The sequence below is a fragment of the Macadamia integrifolia genome, chromosome 5 (assembly GCF_013358625.1).
Source record: "Macadamia integrifolia cultivar HAES 741 chromosome 5, SCU_Mint_v3, whole genome shotgun sequence".
NCBI classification, from domain to species: domain Eukaryota; kingdom Viridiplantae; phylum Streptophyta; class Magnoliopsida; order Proteales; family Proteaceae; genus Macadamia; species Macadamia integrifolia.
The window spans coordinates 2,450,120-2,471,884 of record NC_056561.1 but is presented as its reverse complement, the minus strand read 5'-3'; the positions used below and the strand labels follow the sequence as shown (position 1 = coordinate 2,471,884).

The 21,765-nt window shown below is 39.1% G+C and overlaps 1 protein-coding gene and 1 pseudogene across 1 annotated transcript; one reads left to right on the top strand and one right to left on the bottom strand.

The window, feature by feature from the left end:
- The first annotated feature begins 1,060 nt into the window (after nucleotides 1-1,060).
- LOC122079740 lies at nucleotides 1,061-10,024 on the top strand (annotated as a pseudogene).
- Nucleotides 10,025-12,831: 2,807 nt separating this feature from the next.
- LOC122077803 (G-type lectin S-receptor-like serine/threonine-protein kinase At2g19130) lies at nucleotides 12,832-15,730 on the bottom strand. Its single transcript, XM_042643675.1, has one exon. It carries the CDS (start codon nucleotides 15,504-15,506, stop codon nucleotides 13,041-13,043), a length of 2,466 nt encoding a protein of 821 aa, XP_042499609.1. The 5' UTR covers nucleotides 15,507-15,730; the 3' UTR covers nucleotides 12,832-13,040.
- Between the last annotated feature and the right edge of the window lie 6,035 nt (nucleotides 15,731-21,765).

The following is a 21,765-nucleotide window of genomic DNA, read 5'->3' as shown; positions in this document are numbered from 1 at the left end:
AGATTTGGTAGCTGCAAGGTATCAGTATTGTTATCAGTTAATACCAATACATACCGGCCTTGGCCACGATCAGATCATACCAATTCCTAACACCTTGCCGCAGTCCAGGCCAACAGGAGCGTGTGTGGAAGAATCAACAGTGATGGAATTTATGCCTTTCATGAAATAGGGTGGTAGTTTTGCCCTGTGTCTGAGGGTAGGACCATACTTCCTTTCAGGATTTTTTTTCCCCATAAAATTTAAACAACAGGAAGGAGGGAAGATTGCAAAAGCTTGAACTTGAAATAAGAAACACTAAAGAAGTCAAAAGTAATAACACTGAACAATAATACGATGATTTCATTGTTGTGTAGCTCCTTTGACTCCTTCAAATGTTGAATTACAGTATGAGGTGGGAATTCATTCTTCTCATGAATATGATACAGTTCTCTCACCCTCTTCTTCTCCTTTATTGTAAATTTTAGTTTTGATTTGTCCATCAGTGGTTGTGCAAATGGGTATCACAGATGGTTCATGGTTCTTCCTCTCTATACTGTTTCATTACTTCTCTTTCAAAACCCTTCTTTCTAATGGAGCTAGCACAATCTCTGCTGGTGATTCTATTTCTGGAGACCAAACCATTATCTCTGAACCAACTGGGACCTTCGAATTGGGCTTCTTCACTTCAGGTAACAAATCTCAGAACTACTACATTGGCATTTGGTACAGAAAGATCTCAGAAAGAACAATCATTTGGGAGGCAAACAGAGATAACCCCATCTCAGATAAATCCTCTTCCCAACTGAAACTCCTAGAGGATGGCAATCTAGTTCTCCTCGACTCATCCAAAACCCGTATTTGGTCTACGAATTTGACTTCCTTAACCTTATAACAGACAGAAGCAATGCTTCTGGACTTAGGAAATCTGGTTTTGAGACACCAAACAAACGCCACTGCTTTCATTTGGCAAATTTTTGATCACCAAACTAATAATTTCTTACCGGGTGCGATGCTTGGGCTAAATAAACTCACCAATACTTCATATATTCTAACTTCATGGAAGAATTCAGAGGATCCTACTATGGGGATCTTCTCTCATGAGCAGGACCCCGCTGGAAGAGCTCAGTATTTTCTTGTACGGAATAAGTCTCAAAGGTACTGGACTAGTGGGTTTTGGAATGGGCATAATTTCGGCACCATTCCTCAGGAGAATGAAAATAATTACCTCAACTATAGTTATGTTTCAAACCAGAACGAGAGCTATTTCACTTATAATGTATATGATACTTCTTTCATCACTAGATTGGTGATGGATGTGATGAGGCAGGTCAAGCAACTTGTATGGCAGGATGGTGTTGGCTGGAATTTATTTTATTCTCAGCCAAGCAAGATATGCGATGTTTATGCTCTCTGCGGGGCTTTCGGTACCTGCAATGAGCAAGATTTTCCCTTCTGTGAATGTTTGCAAGGTTTCAGTCCACGCTCAACAACAGATTATTATAATATGAGAGGTTGGTATGGTGGTTGTGCAAGGAGAGCCCCTTTACTTTGTGGAAACACTGTTTCTACAAATCGGGCGACAGATGGATTCTTGTCCATGCCCAATATGAGATTGCCCGTAGGAGGTTAAGAATGCCCAAGCATGCAAATTTGCTTGCCTGAATAACTGTTCTTACACTGCTTATGCGTACGATGGTGGGTGTTCAGTATGGGAAGGAGATCTCTTAAATCTGCAACGCCTCTCACAAGGTGACAGTGGTGGAGGAAATCTATATCTCAAATGTGCTACTTCCGAGCTCTCAAATTCTGGAGGTAAGAAGAAGGGATCAGTTAAATGTGCTATTGTTGGTGTTATTTCTAGGGTTGTACTGCTTTTGGGATTTGTTATTGTGCTATTCTGGTGGTGGCACAGAAGGAACGTATTTGGACCTTCAAATCAAATTGATGGTTCTTTGGTTCAGTTTTCATACAAAAGCTTACAAATCGCAACCAAGAACTTCACCAAACAAATTGGAACACGAGGATTTGGTTCTGTCTCCGAAGGGACATTGCCTGATTCGACAGTAGCAGTTGTAAAGAAAGTTTAAGGCCTAGGTCAAGGAGAGAAGTAGTTCCTATCTTAAGTAAGCACTATTGGGATGATTCAGCACATTAACCTAATTTGCCTACATGGTGATGTAGGTGATTCCTAGGTGACTAAGTTTTCTATAAGATTAACTAGCCAGGTAGGATAAACTCAAGCGATTTGGGTTGGACAGGGTAAGGGAAACTCAGTAAGCAAGATTGACATGCAAGTAAAGTGAGATTAATGAATAATGTAGCAATGAACAATAAGAGTCTAAGCATAAAAGCACATAAACTCACTCAAGCTTCAGGTGGGAATATAGGGTAGGGAACATGGCAACAACTATGTGTTACGTTTAGCATGAGTCAATCAAGACATTAAGCAAACTAAGTAAACGAAACAATGCCTAAAATCAACCAACTAATGAAAGGTAAAACAGTAGAAGTTTCTTTAGGAAAAACAATAAGTATTGGCTTAAAAAGAAAAGGTATATGTTCAGATTTAAGTGGGGACTAATGGAAGTAATGGGCGGCCAATGAATGTAGAACAGGGGGTTCTTTACTTACTTCTGAGGAGAAGAAAAGAACTCGAGGTCCTCCAAAATAAAGAGTTGCAGTCCAACCTACTTGATAAAGGACAGAAATCCTTATTATTGGAGAAGTTCCAGCAGCAACCCAATTGAGGATTTTCTCGGTGGAGATAATCTCTTATGATGGTGAACAATTTCTGCAATAGGGTAGCAGCAACAGGCAAGACAGAAAACAGAAAAGAGAAGGATGAAGGTTGAGAAAGGGAGAAGGAGAATGGGAGAAAGAGCCGTGAGAGAGAGAAGGCTAGAAACAGAGGGAGACCGAGAGTGAGAGATGAGAAGAGGGAGAAGGCAGCGAGAGAGAATTCGTAGGGGGTTTGGGGGTTGTTTTGCCTTTAATAATCTTCATTCATTTATTAGAACCTTTTGGCCATTGGCCTTACAATGTACTTATAAAATAAACTTCTAAGAAATGGAAAAGATCCAAACAGAATATAGAGTTCTATACTTTAGGAAACAAATAAGAGAAATAAAAAAAGAAAACAAAATCTGCAAAACACGTAAGGAGTCCTAACCTCTTTAGGAAAATAAAATACTACTTAATTAAAATAGATTTATTTCTTAACAGAAAAAACATAAAATAGGTAAGGAGTCCTCTTCCTTGCGTTGACTGCTAGTGGGTCCCATATACAGCTGCTTGAGTTCCTGTGTGGCTCTCCAAAGGTGGGTCCCAATCTGATCCTTAACCATCCAACCAAATAGAGTCCAGGTTGGATGGTTCTCTATGCCACCTCCTTTGGTAAACCCTAAAGCTTGGGCTGATGTCCCCACCACGTGGGTTCTGCTGTCAAGGTACTAAAAGATTGCTAGTCTATGATTTCATGCCAAAGGGATCTTTAGATTCCCATCTCTTTCATGATAAAAATGACTTTGAGATTTTAGATTGAAAGACAATATACCAAATCGCTCTTGGAACAACAAGAGGACTAACTTATCTACATGAGAAATGCAGAGACTGGATCATACATTGTGACATCTAACCTGAGAACATACTTTTAGACGCTGAATTTGTTCCCAAGGTTGCAGACTTTGGCATGGCAAAGCTTCTTGGCGGGGAATTTCGTCGGGTGTTGACAACCATGAGAGGGACCATTGGATACCTTGCACCAGAGTGGATTTCAGGTGCTCCAATCACAGCCAAAGCTGATGTTTACAGCTTTGGTATGATGCTCTTTGAGCTTATATCAGGGAGGAGAAACTCCGATCAACGTGGGGATTGGAAAGTTAGATATTTTCCTATTTGGGCAGCAAGAAAAATCAGTGAAAACAGAGAAATCATTAGCCTCCTAGACGACAAGTTAGAAGTTAATGCTGATCATGCAAAACACACTAGAGCTTGTAAAGTTGCTTGTTGGTGCATCCAAGATGAAGATCATAGGCCATCGATGGGGCTAGTGGTTTAGATGTTGCTGAGATGGCCATCCGGCCTCATCACTGAACCACAGTAACGGTCACTCCGTTACGGAAGGAGTAATTTTAGGAGTAATGGCAGGCGATTCCGTTGATCGGAAAAGATCCGTTGTTCAACGGATCTTTGGACTCTATCTCTATAAAACAGTAAATAGTAAAGTTGGAAATACATACGCATATGATCAGTCAGTTAGAGCCCTAAAATTCCTAGAAACGTTCTCTGTCTTCTTCATCCTCTATTCTTGAAACCCCCGTACACTGGTATCAGAGCCGGCACGGTTTTCGTCTCAGGCAAGCTGCGGCGATTACAACACTCTCAACTACCTGATTTTCTGAGGATCGAGCTGCCCGCCGGTGGTTGAACTTGACGTTTCTTCCTCTCACCCATCTTGATAAGAGCCGTGAGAGCAGTAAGCACCGGTCACTGCTGATCTTACACGGCCGAGCATTCCTACACCGCCGACCCTATTGTTGAGAAGTTTTCAAAGGGATCACCTTTGCTGTAGGCCCCACAACTCCTTTTAATTTTATATATTACTAGTTGCTGCCAACAGGTAAGTGCAACTCCCCCATTTCAAGATATTGGACCTTTTTTTTTTATATTCATCCTCACATCACTCTACCGTATAAGTCCCAATGTTTTATTACTTTAGAATTAAATATTTCTTGTCTTTATATGTGAGGATATTAGTTGTTTATATCATACTAGCTGAATTGGTTTAAAAAAATATTAGTCTATTTATTATTTTAAAACAAATGTTCATTGTCTCTAATACATGTCATGTTAACAAAATAGATTTATAAATTGATTAATTAAGTATATCCTATTGTTGTTTACATATTTTTTTTACTGTCAGCACTATGTTATACTTAGATTGATACGCTGGTATGTTATGCGAACCCCATAAGGATTAATATTCAACATCTGAATATAATAATAGAACCCCCTTCTTTACTGAACATTTCTTTTTCTCTGGAATTTTATTTGATTATATAATACCTGTTCATTTATATCATTATTTACAAAAATTCTTATGTTTAACAAATTGCATATTTGAACCAAATCGACTGACACCATAACAAATTATTGAAGTAATAAAAGACTTAGTAAATAAATACATTAGTATTCACATTTATTCTTTTGGCTTGTTTGAAGCCATAGAGAATCCGAATTTAACACGGAAAGAAATGTTGAGTTCATATTAAGATAATAAAAAATAATAATAATAGTAATCAACTAAATAGATAAGAAAAAAGGGAGGAAAACCCATATGTAAGAACATATAATTAGAATAGAGAATTAAACTTGTTCATTATTCAATTTTCAGAACATCATTATGGCTGGAAAACCCTTGTCACATGAAATCAACAACCTTGAGAGATTGAATGGCTCGAACTATGAAACTTGGAACATGAAAATCACACATGTGTTGATATATGAGAAGATGGACCATGTTCTGGAACCAAGACCCGTGGTTGGGGATGATGCTACCCTAGTAGAGATTAAAGCTGCGAAAAAATGGGCTAAAGATGACAAAAGAGCCCGAAGCATGATCCTCTTGAAGATGGAAGACCATCTGATGAAAGTGTTTAATAAACACACAACTACCAAATCTGTTATGGAAGCTGTGAGGGCCAAGTATGATGTGAAAACTGAAACCCACACTTAGCTACTGACTCACAAATATAATAGTTGTAGAATGACTGAGGGTGAGGATGTTGTGGATCATGTCAACAAAATGCAGGTTTTGGCTCAAGACTTGGCTGATGCTGGATCAGAAGTGTCAAATAACTACCAAGTATCCACCATCATTAACAGTTTGCCCCCTTCTTGGGCAATGGCACAAACCGCACTGAGATTCCTGGGGGACAATCTCACTATTGATAAACTTCCCTAACAACTATAATACTATCAGCAATGCATGATGACAAAGTCCATGGGTGAATTACATATAACCCAGTCCAACCCAACTCCGCCAAAGATTGACCAAGTGGAAACATTAGTACATCAGCACCGATTTCGTCCCAATGCCAACTAGCTCCGCCCCAACAATAACCAGAATAAGTTCAAAGGGAAAGGAAAAATGAAGCCTAGGAATTTTCAAAAGGTGCCACCTGGAGCATGTTACGAATGTGCAAAATTTGGTCACTTTAGGGCTTCCTCCCCTAAGAAAAAGAACAAAGGAAATACTCCACATGCACCACCGCCAAACACTCAGCAGAAAGAGTTTATTGGCACAGTTGAGTGCAATTTATCTGGACAACAGTATGAGGGGTGGTGGATCGACTCAGGTGCGACACGTCATATTGCAAGGATCACAAGAGGACTACAAGAGATGAAGACTCTTACACCTGATGACCATAAGATCTTCATGGGTAATAACTCGTATAGTGAAGTTCGAGGTGTTGTAGACTATGTGCTTGACCTCAGGAAGGCTAATTTTCGTCTGAAGGATGTAATTTATGCCCCCGACATGTGTCAAAATTCGATTTCTGTATCAGCTCTTGTTAAGAAGAGCCTTGAAGTGCTCTTCACTAGCTCTGAGGTCACCATTGGAAATCATGGTCGATCTTTTGCTTCAGGATGATTTGTCCCTGAGCAAGACTTGTTCTTGATTTGTCCCTAAGCAAGACTTGTTCTTACTTTCTACTGTTGAAAATGTAACCTCTAATATTATTAATGAAAATGCATCTGGATCATTAGTTTATATTGATTGTGCAAATATTGTCAATTCGTATATGTGGCATATGAGACTAGGACACCTTGGAATTAAGAAAATGCAACAAATAATTAAATTGGGTTTAGTTCCTAAGTTGTCTAAAGTAGAATATGATGGATGCAAACATTGTCTCTATAGTAAAATGACTAGGAAACCCTTTCCAGGGAGAGTGAGAGCAAATGAACTTCTTGGAGTGGTACACTCTGACATCTGTGGACCATTCAATGTGAGTATCCATAGTGGTAAAACTTATTCTATCACATTCACAGATAATCTATCCAAGTATGGATATATTTACTTGCTTAGTAGGAAATCTAAAGCATTTGAATGTTTCAGACGCTATAGAACTAAAGTACAAAATCAATTGGAAAGAAATATTACAGTTCTAAGAACCGATCATGGTGGAGAGTATAACTCCAAAGAGTTTAAAAATTTTTGTGAGGAACATGGAATCATTAAACAAAAGACAATGTCTTTCACACCATAATAGAACGATGTGGCTGAAAGACGAAATAGAACACTACTTAATGTAGTGCATTGCATGTTATCACATTCTTCTCTCTCTAAGGAATTCTGGGGAGAGGCCATTCTCACAGCAAATTATATCCTGAATAGAATTTCTACCAAATCTATTGAGACTACTCCCTATGAAATGTGGACAGGTAGGAAACCAAACTTAGAAAATCTAAGAAAGTGGGGATCAGTAGCCCATGTACTAATACCTGAGTCATATAGGAACAAGTTAGATTCTAGAACGATCAAATGCAAGTTCATAGGATATCTTGAAGGACCAAAGGGATATAGGTTCTATCACCCTGAAAAGGGGTAATTGAGAGTCGTAATGCAGAATTTCTAGAGAAACTAGAAGAGGAACCGCAACAGGAAGATGTAGAACCCCTGCATGTCATTGACGATGACTATAATTTTGACCATTAAGAGGAACCAGGAATTTTTTATCAAGGAATCCAAGTTCCTGAAGATCAAGATGATCATCAGATACAAGACCCAGAACCTAGGGTAAGTGGGAGTAAAAGAACTAGAGCACCCCCAACTTATTTAGATGACTACTACCTTTATCTATGTGAGCCATCTTGTTATACAGTTGACACATATGTGGAAGAAGTAGTTGATCCTGTAACCTATAGTGAAGCGATGAAATCATGAGAATCAGATGAATGGTGGAATACCATGCAGGAGGAAATTGATTCTATCACAAAGAATCAAGTATGGGAACTTTGTGACCTACCAAAGGGTAGAAATGTTGTAGGTTGCAAATGGGTACTTAAGAAAAAGTATAAAGTGGATGGGTCTGTTGATAAATTTAAGGCCCGGTTAGTAGCAAAAGGATATATACAAAAAGGAAGAATAGACTACCAGGAAACATATTCATCGGTTGCAAAATTTGCCTCTATTAGACTGATATTGGCACTTGTTGCATATTTAGACTTAGAATTATTCCAGATGGATGTGAAAACCGCCTTTCTTAATGGCGAGTTAGAAGAAACTATATATATGCGACAACCTGAAGGTTTTCAGGTTGTGGGACAGGAAGATAAAGTATGTAGACTTAAAAAGTCTCTGTACAGACTAAAACAATCCTCACGTCAGTGGTACCTAGTATTCCACAAAACGGTCCTTAAGTTAGGATTCGTGGCAAACCAGTTGGACAACTGTGTATATATTTTGAAGAGTGGGAGTAGTTTTATTATTCTTTCCTTATATATTGGTGACATACTGTTGGCTGGAAATGACTTAAATATGCTAAATAGAACCAAATATGAACTTAGTAACATATTTGAAATGAAGGATATGGGGGAAGCATCCTATATTCTAGGAATTCAAATCATTAGAGATCGAACACAACGTAGATTGTGTTTGAGTCAAGAAAAATACTTGAACTCTATGTTGAAAAGATTCAGGATGCAGAATTGCAATCCCTCTTCAACTCCAATAGTATTGGGAAAGACTTTATCAAAAAGTCAATGTCCTCAAGAAGGACAGGAAAAGTTGAATGTACCTTATGCTCAGGCAGTAGGTAGTTTGATGTACGCAATATTGTGTACACGACCGGATTTGGCCTATCCAGTCAGTTTGGTAAGTAGATACCAAAGTAATCCTGGCTCTACCCATTGGGAAGCTGTGAAAAGGATTATGAAATATATTAAAGGAACTAAACACTTGAAATTGTGTTTTCAAGCAGAAAAGCTTGAGGTTATTGGATATTCTGATGCTGACTTTGGAGGTGACAGCGATGATTGTAAGTCCACCTCTGGTCATGTGCTCATACATGGAGGAGCAGCAGTTTCTTGGGGTAGCAAAAAACAAGGGTGTGTTGCTAGGCACACACAAGAAGCTGAGTATGTTGCTTGTAGTATGGCAAGTACTCATGCAGTCTGGATACGACGGTTTTTAAATGAGTTTGGGCTGGATCTTGTAGATGGACTAGTGGAAATATTCTGTGATAATCAAGTAGCAATAAGCTTGATACACAGTGGTGCAAATAGCTCAAGGGGAAAACAGGTGGAAATACAGTACCACTATATTCGAGATATAGTAGAAAAATGTGAAATTAAAGTAACCTATATACCTACGAGTGATATGGTAGCCGATCCCCTCACAAAGGGAGTTCGTGCGGAAGCTTACATTAAGCATGTAAATTTAATGGGACTTATAATAGTCTAAGTCTAGAATAGGAACTCAATGTTCCTCATCATGACAATGTTTTTATTGTTCCTGGATATGGGAACGGAAACGGAAATGGAAATGGAAATGTCGCGATAGATGTTCTTGGAAATTAGAACTCTAAATGGAATTTTCATTTAGGTAGTTCTTGGAAATGGGAAGGAAAATGTGAATTCGGCCAGAATGGCCTAGTGGGAGATGTTGGTGAGATGGCCATATGGCCTCATCATGGAACCACAGTAACAGTCACTTTGTCACGGAAGGAGTAATTTCAGGAGTAATGGCAGGGCGATTCCGCTGATCGAAAAAGATCCGTTGTTCAACGGATCTTTGGACTTTATCTCTATAAAAGAGTAAATAGTAAAGTTGGAAATACATACGCATATGATCAGTCAGTTGGAGCCCTAAAATTCCTAGAAACGTTCTCTGTCTTCTTCATCCTCTGTTCTTGAAAGCCCCGTACATTAGATGCTTGAAGGGGTGATAGATGTTAAACTACCTCCGCTTCCCAGAACTCTCCAAAATATTGTGGAGATCCATGAAGATGCTTCTGGGTCTTCATCAAATTATGGTTCATGAACAAGTACTTCTCAGGCCAAGAGCAGTACGTCATCAACAAAACAGAGATGGAGTTCTTGGGCAGTTCACAAAACGGTGTGATCAGAACATAGTATGTTCTGCAGTTCAACGAAGCTTAGAGCTATCGTTTCAAATCTTTTCTTTTGTTCTGTTTGCAAACTGTTTTATTAAGAAGTGTGATGTGTTTGTAATTAAGAAACAGTTGGGATCTGTTGTTAACCTAGTCCATCATCTCTCTAGGAAGGCTAGGAGAGAGAAGTTGATGCTGATGGCCTCAAAGGAGTTATGGATGTCGTAATTTTTTTCTTTCTTAATCTTCTTATATTTGATTTCCATAAAAAATTGTCGAGGCTTTTTTACATGGATTGAAGCCAACCATGGTATTCTATAACTGAGAGAGGGGTAGGAGGGTCAGGTTTTCAAATTTTACATAGAAAGGAAGGGATTATGAAATGGATAATAATGTGAATTTATATAGAGAAACAAATCTCAGAAGCCCTCAATTTAATCAAGGGTGGTGATTATTAGAACCTTCTCAAGACTGGATGCAACATGGATGGAATGATAAGCTTGAAATGGATAGCACCACCACTGGGTGGCTTTTGTGGCATTGAACTGTGATGGAGCCTACAAAGTGAACTCAGCCATGGGGGCTCAAGGATGGATCAACTGAAAGTTATGGAAGCAACAACGATCAATGAAGCAGGCTATGCTGTGGACAAGAGACACTACCAAATGCTTCATCGAAGTGTGTATGGATGAAAAATGAATTATAGATTATCTTTTCGTTGAGTGACCCGCCCAGTTCACTGGGCTGTTGGCCTACCAAGCACTTGCCCACTGCTCCTGCTGCCCGCTTGGCCGGCGGAGCGCTTGTTGTCCATACTGTTCTCTCTGCTGGGCCCCCTCCCATTGCTCTAGCCATAAGCTATGGCAGCTCCAGTCCAAATGAAGACTAAGATGGATTCTTTGGTGGAAGAGCAGATTCTCTTCGTAGGCTTTGGTGGATTCCTAGCCTGAGGTTTAGGTGGATTTCATTGCCAAAAGATATTTTTGTTGGTGGCTGGCTATATCGTTGGCTAAAGTTTATTTTGCAGCGGTTGTTCTGTCATTGGGCTCGTACTTGAGTTAGCATGGCGATCATTATCACCGGTAAAATTATTCACAGCTGACATATTGAGTTCGGTGATGGCGATTTTTTGACTGCCAGAATTACTGTAATCTAGAAAACGAATTGGGTTGCTGCATCCACAAATCCAATTTGGTTCCTCCCAGGGATCAAATTGTAGGCATGGCCATACCTCCAACCACCTGCAATTAAAGAACTAGTGTTTGTTGTATCCCCAAATCCAGCTACTCAATCAAATCTATAGCATAAATGATCTTAAATAAATTGGTTGATAAAATTAAAAAAAATTAACCAAATGACAATTTTTTCTTTTTTTCTTTGGGGTAACAACTAAGTGACAACTGATGCATAAGACAAAGTGAGATGAAATAGTTAGGAAAAAAGAATAAAGAACTACGTCAGATCAATATCACATATAAAAGTATAGACAAACAATAAGTGACTATGTAACAAAGAAAATTGAAGTCTCTGTAAAATGCAATGTGCAAGATTACCAGCACCTTATTAGCCTAACATCTGCACTTGCATATTTGGCAAATAGTCTCTCAACTTCACAAGCCATGGAAACCAAGTCATCCTCCATCGCTTATCTTTGTTCTGAAAGGAGTTGATGTTCTTCAGGTTATAGGTTTATGTTTCAAGGTTTATGGTGCAAGGTTTAAAGTTTTATGTTTCATGGGTAAGGTTTAAGGTTTTAAGGCTTCATGGCATTCTTTGACAAAATTTCCCTGATTCTACAGTAGGAGGTGATGTTTCTCAGCTTTTCTGAATGGACAATTCTGATGAAATAAACCTTGAAAATGGATGATTTGGATCCGTTTAAGCCTTCTGGAAAGTAAACTAGAGGTCCCACTAGTCACAAATGGTTGTGAAACTAATACAATCCCATAACAAAATACATAAATTATGTCAGTAATTGCATTTCCTCTCACAGTAGGTAGAACTTTTACCACCAATTGAGATATATGGGTGGATTCATGTTTCCTAGTTCACTAGTTTGATCTGAGTTCAAGTTTCATGGGTTTGTAATTGGAAATATCTAAACGAACCCAACTAGTTGAAAATAGGAATTTGTTTTTGGTTTGTCATGGAGCACAATATGGTTCTGAGCTCTGCAGAAAACTATAATTCTGTTGATGTAAAGAAGCTCTGCTTTTGATTGACTGATCCCTAATGTCATACTGTATCACATGGCAACAACTATGGAAAAGAAAATTCACTTCTGTATATAATCTAAAGCAAAAAATTATTAAATTTAAATCAATGTGAAGAAACCTAAATTAATCTGCAGAACTATTCATTTTTTTCCTTTAAGGGTAAAGGGCTTTCATGGGACTTCAGTTTGTGAAGCGGCTGTCTACCATAAAGATCTCATATTATCAGAAAACCTTAGTGGTGTTACCAGGGCAGTGGGCTTTCACGGAAAACAAGCTGTCAAAGCTTTGAACTGAATTGGACTGAGTGAATTTTTCTATTCTATGGTGGTCTATGGTGTTAAGAACTATCACACCATGCACAGTACAACTCCAATCAATCTATTAATGAGATATCTAGTAACAGTTAAGGCAGAGGAAAGAATTTTTTGTACACATTGGGAAAAGAAGCCCCAAAAGAAGAAATGAAAAGCAATGGGATGCTTGATGCAAAACTAAAGAAGAAATGAAAAGCAATGGGATGATTGATGCAAAACTCACTAATGTTGTTAACTCTTATTACTAGAAACCATTTGCAGCTAACGACATAAATGAACATAGATACAAATTGTGAATAGGATACAAGATTATTTGAAACTATAGCTATAGGTTCTGTTGAACTGCAGAATATACCATGCTCTCACACCATTGTGTGAACTGCTTAAGAACAACTCCCATCTCAGCTTCAGCCTATTCATGTCATAGATATTGTTGACTCCGTAGTGCACTTGGCCTGGGAAGTAGTTGTTCGCAAACCCCAATTTGATGAAGACTCAAAAGAATCTTCATGGATATCCACAGAAGATTGAAGAGTTCTGGAAAGCGGAGGTGGTTTAACATCCATTACCCCTTCAAGCATCTGTAACACTAGCCCCATCGATGGCCTATGAGCTTCATCATCTTGGATGCACCAACAAGCAACTTTACAAGCTCTAGTGACTTCTGCATGATCAGCATAACCGTCTAACCTGCAGTCCAAGAGACTAAGGATTTCTTCATTTTCATTGATTTTTCTTGCTGCCCAAGTAGGAAAGTATCTAAATTTCCCATCCCCACATTGATCGGAGTTTCTTCTCCCTGATATAAGCTCAAAGAGCATCATACCATAGCTGTAAACATCAGCTTTGGCTGTGATTGCCACACCCGAAATCCACTCTGGTGCAAGGTATCCAATGGTCCCTTTCATGCTTGTCAACACCCGACTAAATTCCCTGCCAACAAGCTTTGCCATGCCAAAGTCTGCCACCTTGGGACAGAATTCAGCATCTAAAAGAATGTTCTCAGGCTTGACATCACAATGTATGATGCAGTCTCTGCACTTCTCATGTAGATAGGCTAGTCCTCTTGCTGTTCCAAGGGCAATTTGGTACCTTTTTTTCCAATCTAAAATCTCATAGTCCTTTTTGTCATGAAATAGATGGGAATCTAAAGAGCCGTTTGGCATAAAATCATAGACCAGTATCCTCTTCGTACCTTGACAGCAGAACCCGCAGAGACGAACGAGGTTAATGTGCTGAATCATCCCAATCGTGCTTACTTCAGATCGGAACTGCTTCTCTCCTTGACTGAGCCCTTCAAGTTTCTTCACAGCTATAACAGTCAAATCAGGCAATGTCCCTTTAAAGACAGAACCAAATCCTCCTCTTCCTATCTGTTTGGAGAAGTTCTTGGTTGCAATTTGTAAGTTTCTATATGAAAACTGAACCAAAGAACCATCAATTTGATTTGAAGGTCCAAACACATTTCTTCTCCACAACCACCAGAATAGTACCAAAACAGATCCCAAGAGCAGTACAACCCCTGCAATAACACCAACAATTGTACCTATAACTGATCCCTTCTTCTTACCTCTCAAATTTGAAAGCTCGGAAGCCGAAAGTTTGAGATATAGATTTCCTCCACCACTGTTACCTTGTGAGAGTAGTTCAACATTCAAGAGATCTCCTTCCCATATTGAACACCCACCATCATACGCATAAGCAGTGCAAGAACAGTTATTCAGGCAAGCCAATTCACATGCTTGGACATTCTCAACCTCCAAAGACTGTGGATGTAGGGGCAATCTCATATTGGGCATCTGCAAGAATCCATCTTTTTCCCTGTTTGTAGAAACATTGTTTCCACAAAGCAGAGGGGTTCTCCTCACACAACCACCAGACCAATCACTCAGATTGTAATAATTTTTTGTTGAGCGTGGTTTAAAACCTTGCAAGCATTCACAGAAGGGCAAATCTTTCCCATTGCAGGTACCGAAAGGCCCACAGAGAGCATAAACATCGCATACCAGTCTTGGTTGAGACCAAAATAAATCCCACCCAACACCATCCAGCCATAAAAATTGCTTGACCTGCCCCGTCAAATCTATCACAAATCTAGAGATCAAAGAAGTATTATATACATTATAAGTGAAATAGCTCTCGTTCTGGTTTGATACATAACTATAGTAAAAGTAATTGTTATTCTCCATTTCAGGAACTAAGCTGAAAATATGCCCATTCCAAGAGCCACTAGTCCAGTAGCTTTGAGAGCTATTCCACAATAGGAAATACTGACTGCTTCCAGAGGGGTCTAGCTCACAAGAGAAGATACCCATAGCAGGATCCTCTGAATTCTTCCATGAAGTAAGCATCTGTGAAGTATTGGTGAGTTTATTCAGCCCAAGCTTCCCACCAGGTAACCAAGTATTAGTTTGGTGATCAAAACTCTGCCAAATGAAAGCAGAGGAGTTTAGCTTCTGTCTCAAAACCAGATTTCCAGAGTCAAGAAGCGCTGCCTCCGTAGAGTTCAAGGTGATGGAGGTCAAATTCGTAGACCAAATACTGGCTTTGGTTGAGTCGAGGAGAACTAGATTGCCATCCTCTAGGAGTTTTAGTTGTGAAGAAGACTTATCAGAGATGGGTTTATCTCTGTTTGCTTCCCAAACAATTGTCCTTTCTGAGATCTTTCTATACCATATGCCAACGTAGTAATTCTGAGATTTATTACCTGGAGAGAAAAAGCCCAACTCGAAGTTCCCATCTGGTTCAGAGATAATGGTCTGGTCTCCAGAAATAGATTCACCAGCAGTGATGGTGCTAGCTCCATTAGAAAGAAGGGTTTTGAAAGAGAAGCAATGAAACAGAACAGAGAGGAAGAACCATGAAATTTCTTTGATACCCATTTGTGCACAATCACTGACAGACAAGACAGATACTTCAGTTTGCAATATAAGAAGAAGAAGAGGAGCAAATATATGCCCATCTCACCTTCACAGTAACTCATTGTTATTCAACATTTGAATGAGTCAAAGGAGCAACAGAGCTTCGAAAACATCTTCCAAGGCACCTGAATCTTGACGAAATATGAAATGACATGGGATTCGTTGTCTGTACTGGTCTCCCTCGCCTTTGGACTGAAGAAAAGAGGACGTTACTTTACTTCTTCAGTCTGCTCTGCGCACCTTTGTTCGACATTCCTCTGAAGTATGAATCTTAAATTACAATAAAATAATCAAATAAGGTGAGGAAAGATTTGTGAGTCGAGAAATGTACATATATATATATATATATATATATAGGCTTGACTTCTGTGGTTCATTAGTCTTTTTTTATTCGAAGTTCAGCTTCTGCAATCTGCACTCGTTCCTATTCATTCCTGTTGTTTTCTGTATCTGATTATAAACTTTGAGCTTTCTTGTTCTTCTTTTCTTTTGGTCCACCAAGCCAATACTCTTTCACGGCAAGAAGAGAGATGATTTGTCCTCTGCTAGACTTTCTGTTAGTGCTTGGCATGGGAGACAGCCAAAGTTGAAGTAGGAGATAGTCTTGAGGAGAGAGAGGTGCAAAGGAGGAAGGACAGCTTCCCGCTTGTTGGCTAGAAATTCATATTTGGGAGGGCTTATTCAGCCGCATGCCCCACATCCACACAGTGACTGATATTGACGCTGGTCAGCAACCTAAGGTGTGAAAATCGTCTGCGGCCGCGGAGAGCCTCTTTAGGTGTGTGTCCAAATATTCTCAATTGTCCTATGCTCATCATATCTCACTGCTTACGGCGGAAAATGTGGACTCCAACCTAAGAGGGTGATAAAACTTTTTCAACCATTTTTGCCCATAAACTTTGGGTAATCAAAGATGCAAAATACAAATTAGATAAGAGAGAGAGAGAGAGAGAGAGAGAGAGAGAGAGAGAGGGGAGAGAATATGATGACATAATAGATCTAGAGTGGTTGGTTTCTTGTCTACGTATGCACTAATCAAGAACAACTCGGAATTTTATAATCCCTCAATCGTTTTCAGGTAATAATCAAACATTCATTAACAAAAAAAAAAAACTAATCAAACATTTATAATTGCTTTACTGAGTAGTAAAAACTCATACAAGTTTTTTCAAAAAAAAAAAAATCTTATACACCTTGATATACCATATGTATACACATTGTTGATTGGTCAATGGTCAGGTAGTCGTTCTCAAGCCCGATCAGCATAAGCATAGGTGTGAACCAACCTCTCCGATCATCAATGAAGGTTCCCGAGCATCCGACCTACCCCCTTAAAGGTCCGAGCGCCTGTAATCGACCTAAACTAAGACCAGGGAAATTAATCGGAGTTGGGCGGTTTGCTTGACTCTTGGTTCTATCATGATCGAGTTAGCCGTTGGAGAATCCCACCATGGTCAAGTTAACTGTTAGGGGATCCTACCATGGTCAAGTTAGCGGTTGTGATGGCCAACCCTGGTTAAGTTAACCGTTGTGATCTCAGCCAGCTTGACCACGACAAAAGAAGATCTCCCTAGTAAGATGAGGACACACGTCTATATGCCAGCACCTCTCGACCGGTGAGGAAGACCTTTATTACCTATATAAGGAGGGCTAGGCCGAGAAAGGAGGTAAGACTCTGAATCGATTAAACCCCTTACACAAGAATAAGCATATCTGAATCTAACTTTGCCATCGGAGCCTGACCCCGAAGCTCTCTCCAGGCCAGTCTCTAACCTTTGTTCTGCAGGATCTTGGACACGCGGGATTGTGCAGCAACACATGTGATTACCCTTTGGAGATGACTTTTTACTTTCTAAACTCAATAATGATAGTCTCTTAAGAGGAAAATTTATAATGAAAGCACAAACTTAATAACATTCGTCTCTTAAATAAAGTTTTTTTTTCCTTATAACATTTATATTTTTTTTCAAGGAGATAAAATCTTGTCATTTCACATATGTACTTTGAAAAGCATGCTAGAGAACAATAACATTTGAGTGTGACTAATGGGCATATTTATGTGTGAAATTTAGGGCAGTAAAACATGCATTTTACATATTTAGAATGGAGCTACCTTGGGTTTTACTCTCTTTTTGCAGGTTTTATATTTTCAAGGCCTTAAGGACTATTGGACGTTATATCTTCAATTTTACACTTAAAGAGGTCCTATTTCTTTTCATGGTTGCGAAGAGGACAAAATTCTGAGAAAGATGGATGTGTTCAATTAAAAGTACACATTCGTTTGGTCACTCGTACAAGTGATTATTCTTTTCGGGTCAGAAAAAGAATAATGGATCAGAACTGAACCGAGATGCAGAACCAGCCCGTTTGCAATTGTCTAAGAGGTACAAGGAATACTCCAAATGCCAACAAGGATCGACGGACCACATCCTTAAGTGATTGAAGATTCGTTTTTTGTAACAACAACTACCTAATGTAGTTGGTGAGCTATGGTGTACAAAATTTCCTTGCTCACCAAGAATTTGGTTTAGAGAACCAACATAAGACCACTTTTACATGTCCATATGGAACATTTGCTTATAGGCGTATGCCCTTTGGGCTTTGCAATGCCCCTGCTACGTTCCAACGATGCATGATGAGCATTTTTTCTGACATGGTAAAAAAATTCTTAGAAGTATTTATGGATGACTTTTCAATTCATGGGAATTCCTATTCTGAATGTCTTCATCATCTTTCCCTAGTTTTGAAAAGATGCATATCTAAGAATTTGGTTTTGAATTGGGAGAAATGTCATTTTATGGTTAAATCTGGTATTGTTTTAGGCCATGTAATATCCAAGGAGGGAATTAAGATAGATAGAGCCAAAGTGGATTTAATTGATAATTTACCACCTCCTCAATCTGTTAAGGATGTTCGGTCCTTTCTAGGGCATGCAGGCTTCTACAGAAGGTTTATTAAGAACTTTAGTCAGTTAGCCCGACCTCTCACCTCATTACTTTCCAAAGATCAAACTTTTGAGTTTTTTAAAGAGTGCTTAGAATCCTTCAAACAACTTAAGAAGGAGTTGACCAATGCACCCATTGTTCAACCAGCTGTTTGGACTGAACCTTTTGAACTGATGTATGATGCTTTGGATTTTGCCATAGGAGCAGTTTTGGGTCAAAAGATTAATAAGTTTCCCACTGTCATTTACTATGCTAGTAGGACCTTAAATGATGCACAACTCAATTATACAACCACTGAAAAAGAATTTTTAGCTGTTGTGTTTGCATTAGAAAAGTTTCGGTCTTACTTAGTTGGTTCACATGTGGTGGTGTATACTGATCATTCTGCCCTCAGATACCTAGTTCAGAAGAAGGATGCCAAAGCCTGTCTCATTAGGTGGGTTTTACTTTTGCAAGAGTTTGATTTAGAAATTAGGGATAAGAAAGGAGTTGAAAACCTAGTTGCAGACCATTTATCCTGGCTTCCCAATTCCTTGACTGTTGATTCTCCAGTCAACGAGAACTTTCCAGATGAACAATTATTTGCAATGTCTAGTGAACCATGGTTTGCTGACATCGTCAACTTCTTAGTTTCAGGTGTGACTCTAGATCACTGGTCCACCCAAGATAAGTATAGGTTTCATTCCCAAGTTAAGCATTTTTTGGGGGATGATCCTTATTTGTTTAAGATATGTCCGGATCAGATTATCCAACGATGTGTTCCTGATCATGAGCAACATTCCACTCTCTCTTTTTGTCATGATCATGCATGTGGTGGACACTTTGGACCTAAGAAGACTGCCGCAAAGGTTCTCCAATGCGATTTTTATTGGTCCACTCTTTTTAGAGATGCTTTTGATTTTTGTAAGGCTTACCCCGCCTACCAGTCTTTTGGCCGTATCAATAAAAGGAATATGATGCCCCTCAACCCTATTTTGGTAGTTGAGATCTTTGATGTTTGGGGCATCGATTTTATGGGACCATTCCCTAATTCCTTTAGGAATTTGTACATACTTTTGGCCGTTGATTATGTTTCTAAATGGATAGAGGTCATACCTTGTAAAACTAATGACCACAAAGTAGTGGTCCAGTTTCTCAAAGAGAACATTTTTTCCCGCTTTGGTACACCACGTGCAATAATTAGTGATAAGGGTACTCATTTTTGTAATCGGCCTTTTGAGGCCTTAATGAAAAAGTATGGGATCACTCATAAGTTATCTACCCCTTATCACCCCCAAACTAGTGGCCAAGTGGAGGTGTCTAATAGGCAGATCAAACAAATCTTAGAGAAAACTGTTAATCTCAACCGTAAGGATTGGTCCCTTAGGCTCAGTGATGCCTTGTGGGCCCATCGGACTGCATTCAAGACCGACCTTGGTCAGTCTCCCTACCATTTGGTGTATGGAAAAGCTTGTCACTTACCAGTTGAGTTGGAGCATAAGGCCTTTTGAGCCATCAAAAAGCTCAACTTTGATTTGTCTGATGCGGGAATTCACCGTAGGCTCCAACTATCTGAGTTGGAGGAACTTAGGAATGCTGCCTATGAAAGTTCTAGGATTTACAAGGAAAAGACCAAAGCTTTCCATGATAAGTACATTCTGCGCAAATCTTTTGCAATTAGTGATAAGGTCTTATTGTACAACTCTCGATTGCATCTTTTTCCTGGTAAGCTTAGATCCCGATGGGATGGCCCATTTATTGTCCATAATGTATATCCCCATGGGGCTGTGGAGATTTTGAATCCAGAAACAGGGATAATTTCGAAGGTTAATGGTCAGCGTTTGAAACCGTTCCTCGAGTTTCCCACTACTAGTAGTGAAGAGGTCATGGATCTCCATGAACCTCTTTACACTGATGACTAACTTTTATTCAGGTATGACCCCCTTGCATTGTCTTTGCTTTTAATTCTTTCCATGCATTGAGGACATTGCATGACTTAAGTGTGGGGAAAGGAAACCAGTTTTTTTTTTTTTTTTTCACTTTGTTTTGTTTGTTTTTCTTTTTATTTTTGAGCTTGCTAAGGATGAAGTCCTACTTTGGTTTTTGGCTAATGATCATACCATTCGGTTGCTTGATGTATGAAAATAAAATTTTTGATTAAGGTACCCATTTTGAACGTATAAAAACCCTTTTGAGAAGAAAGAAACAAGCATGTGTCTTGAGATGGGACTTTCTTTTTAAAAATAAGAGACCCCTGTTTTATGGTGATGGACCATATGTAAGTCTGTGGGTTCCTTGTACTTTTGATTTGGAGTTGAGACCTTCTTTTTAATTTGGCATGGGTTGACAAATGCACAATTTTAAATGAAATGTGAAATGTGGTATAAAGAAGAATAAGAGTTGATTCCCTTGGAACTAGACAGGGCATTGCGCCTCAGGAAGCGTGGTGTTTTGATCAAAATTCCTTGGGAGGAAATTTCTGAAGTAACTCTAGCATCACTGCCTTTGTGGGCATATGCAAAAAGCGAAGCTATATAGTAACTTGGGTGTCTAGTGTTTGCTCCACCATGTCATTCAGGCCAAAAGTAGTAGAGTAGAATAGAGTTTATTAAGCAAAAAAAAAAATGTGCAAATGTCATTAATGCTTGGTAACATGTTTGGTCAAAAACACTCCAACACCTTAGTCATTGGTTCCCTATTTCTTCACAAGTGGTTTTGCCCTAAGATAAGGATGTTTTGGAAGAGACGAGGTGAGTTCCAAATTAAGAAATATGCTAGTGCCTGGAATTGATAAAGGGTAATAAAAGTTCAAGTGTGGGGGTCCCTTGTAAGAGAAATTATCTTTGCTCCGGATCGGTATGGGCCTTACCTTTAGCCAAAGTTGGGATTTGTTTATTCTGAATTTTGGGTGTATATTCACTACTAATACCCAGGAGACACAACTCGTCCACTAGGGGTGATCTAGGGGTTTAAAGGCTTGTTGCACATGCTAAGTGCAACTGTGATTCCTACGAAAGTGAGTTAGGTTTTTTGTTTTTATTCTTTTTCTTTTTGTTTTGCTCGAGGACTAGCAATGTCTAAGTGTGGAAAAATTCTGATGAGCACATTTATGTGTGAAATCTAGGGTAGTAAAACATGCATTTTACATATTTAGAATGGAGCTACCTTGGGTTTTACTCTCTTTTTGCAGGTTTTATATTTTCAAGGCCTTAAGGACTATCGGGCGCTATATCTTCAATTTTACACGTAAAGAGGTCCTATTTCCTTTCATGGTTATGAAGAGGACGAAATTCTGA

What these genes read in the sequence shown, in the direction of transcription:
- LOC122077803 (XM_042643675.1), bottom strand. Translation starts at nt 15,506, where the DNA reads ATGGGTATCAAAGAAATTTCATGGTTCTTCCTCTCTGTTCTGTTTCAT.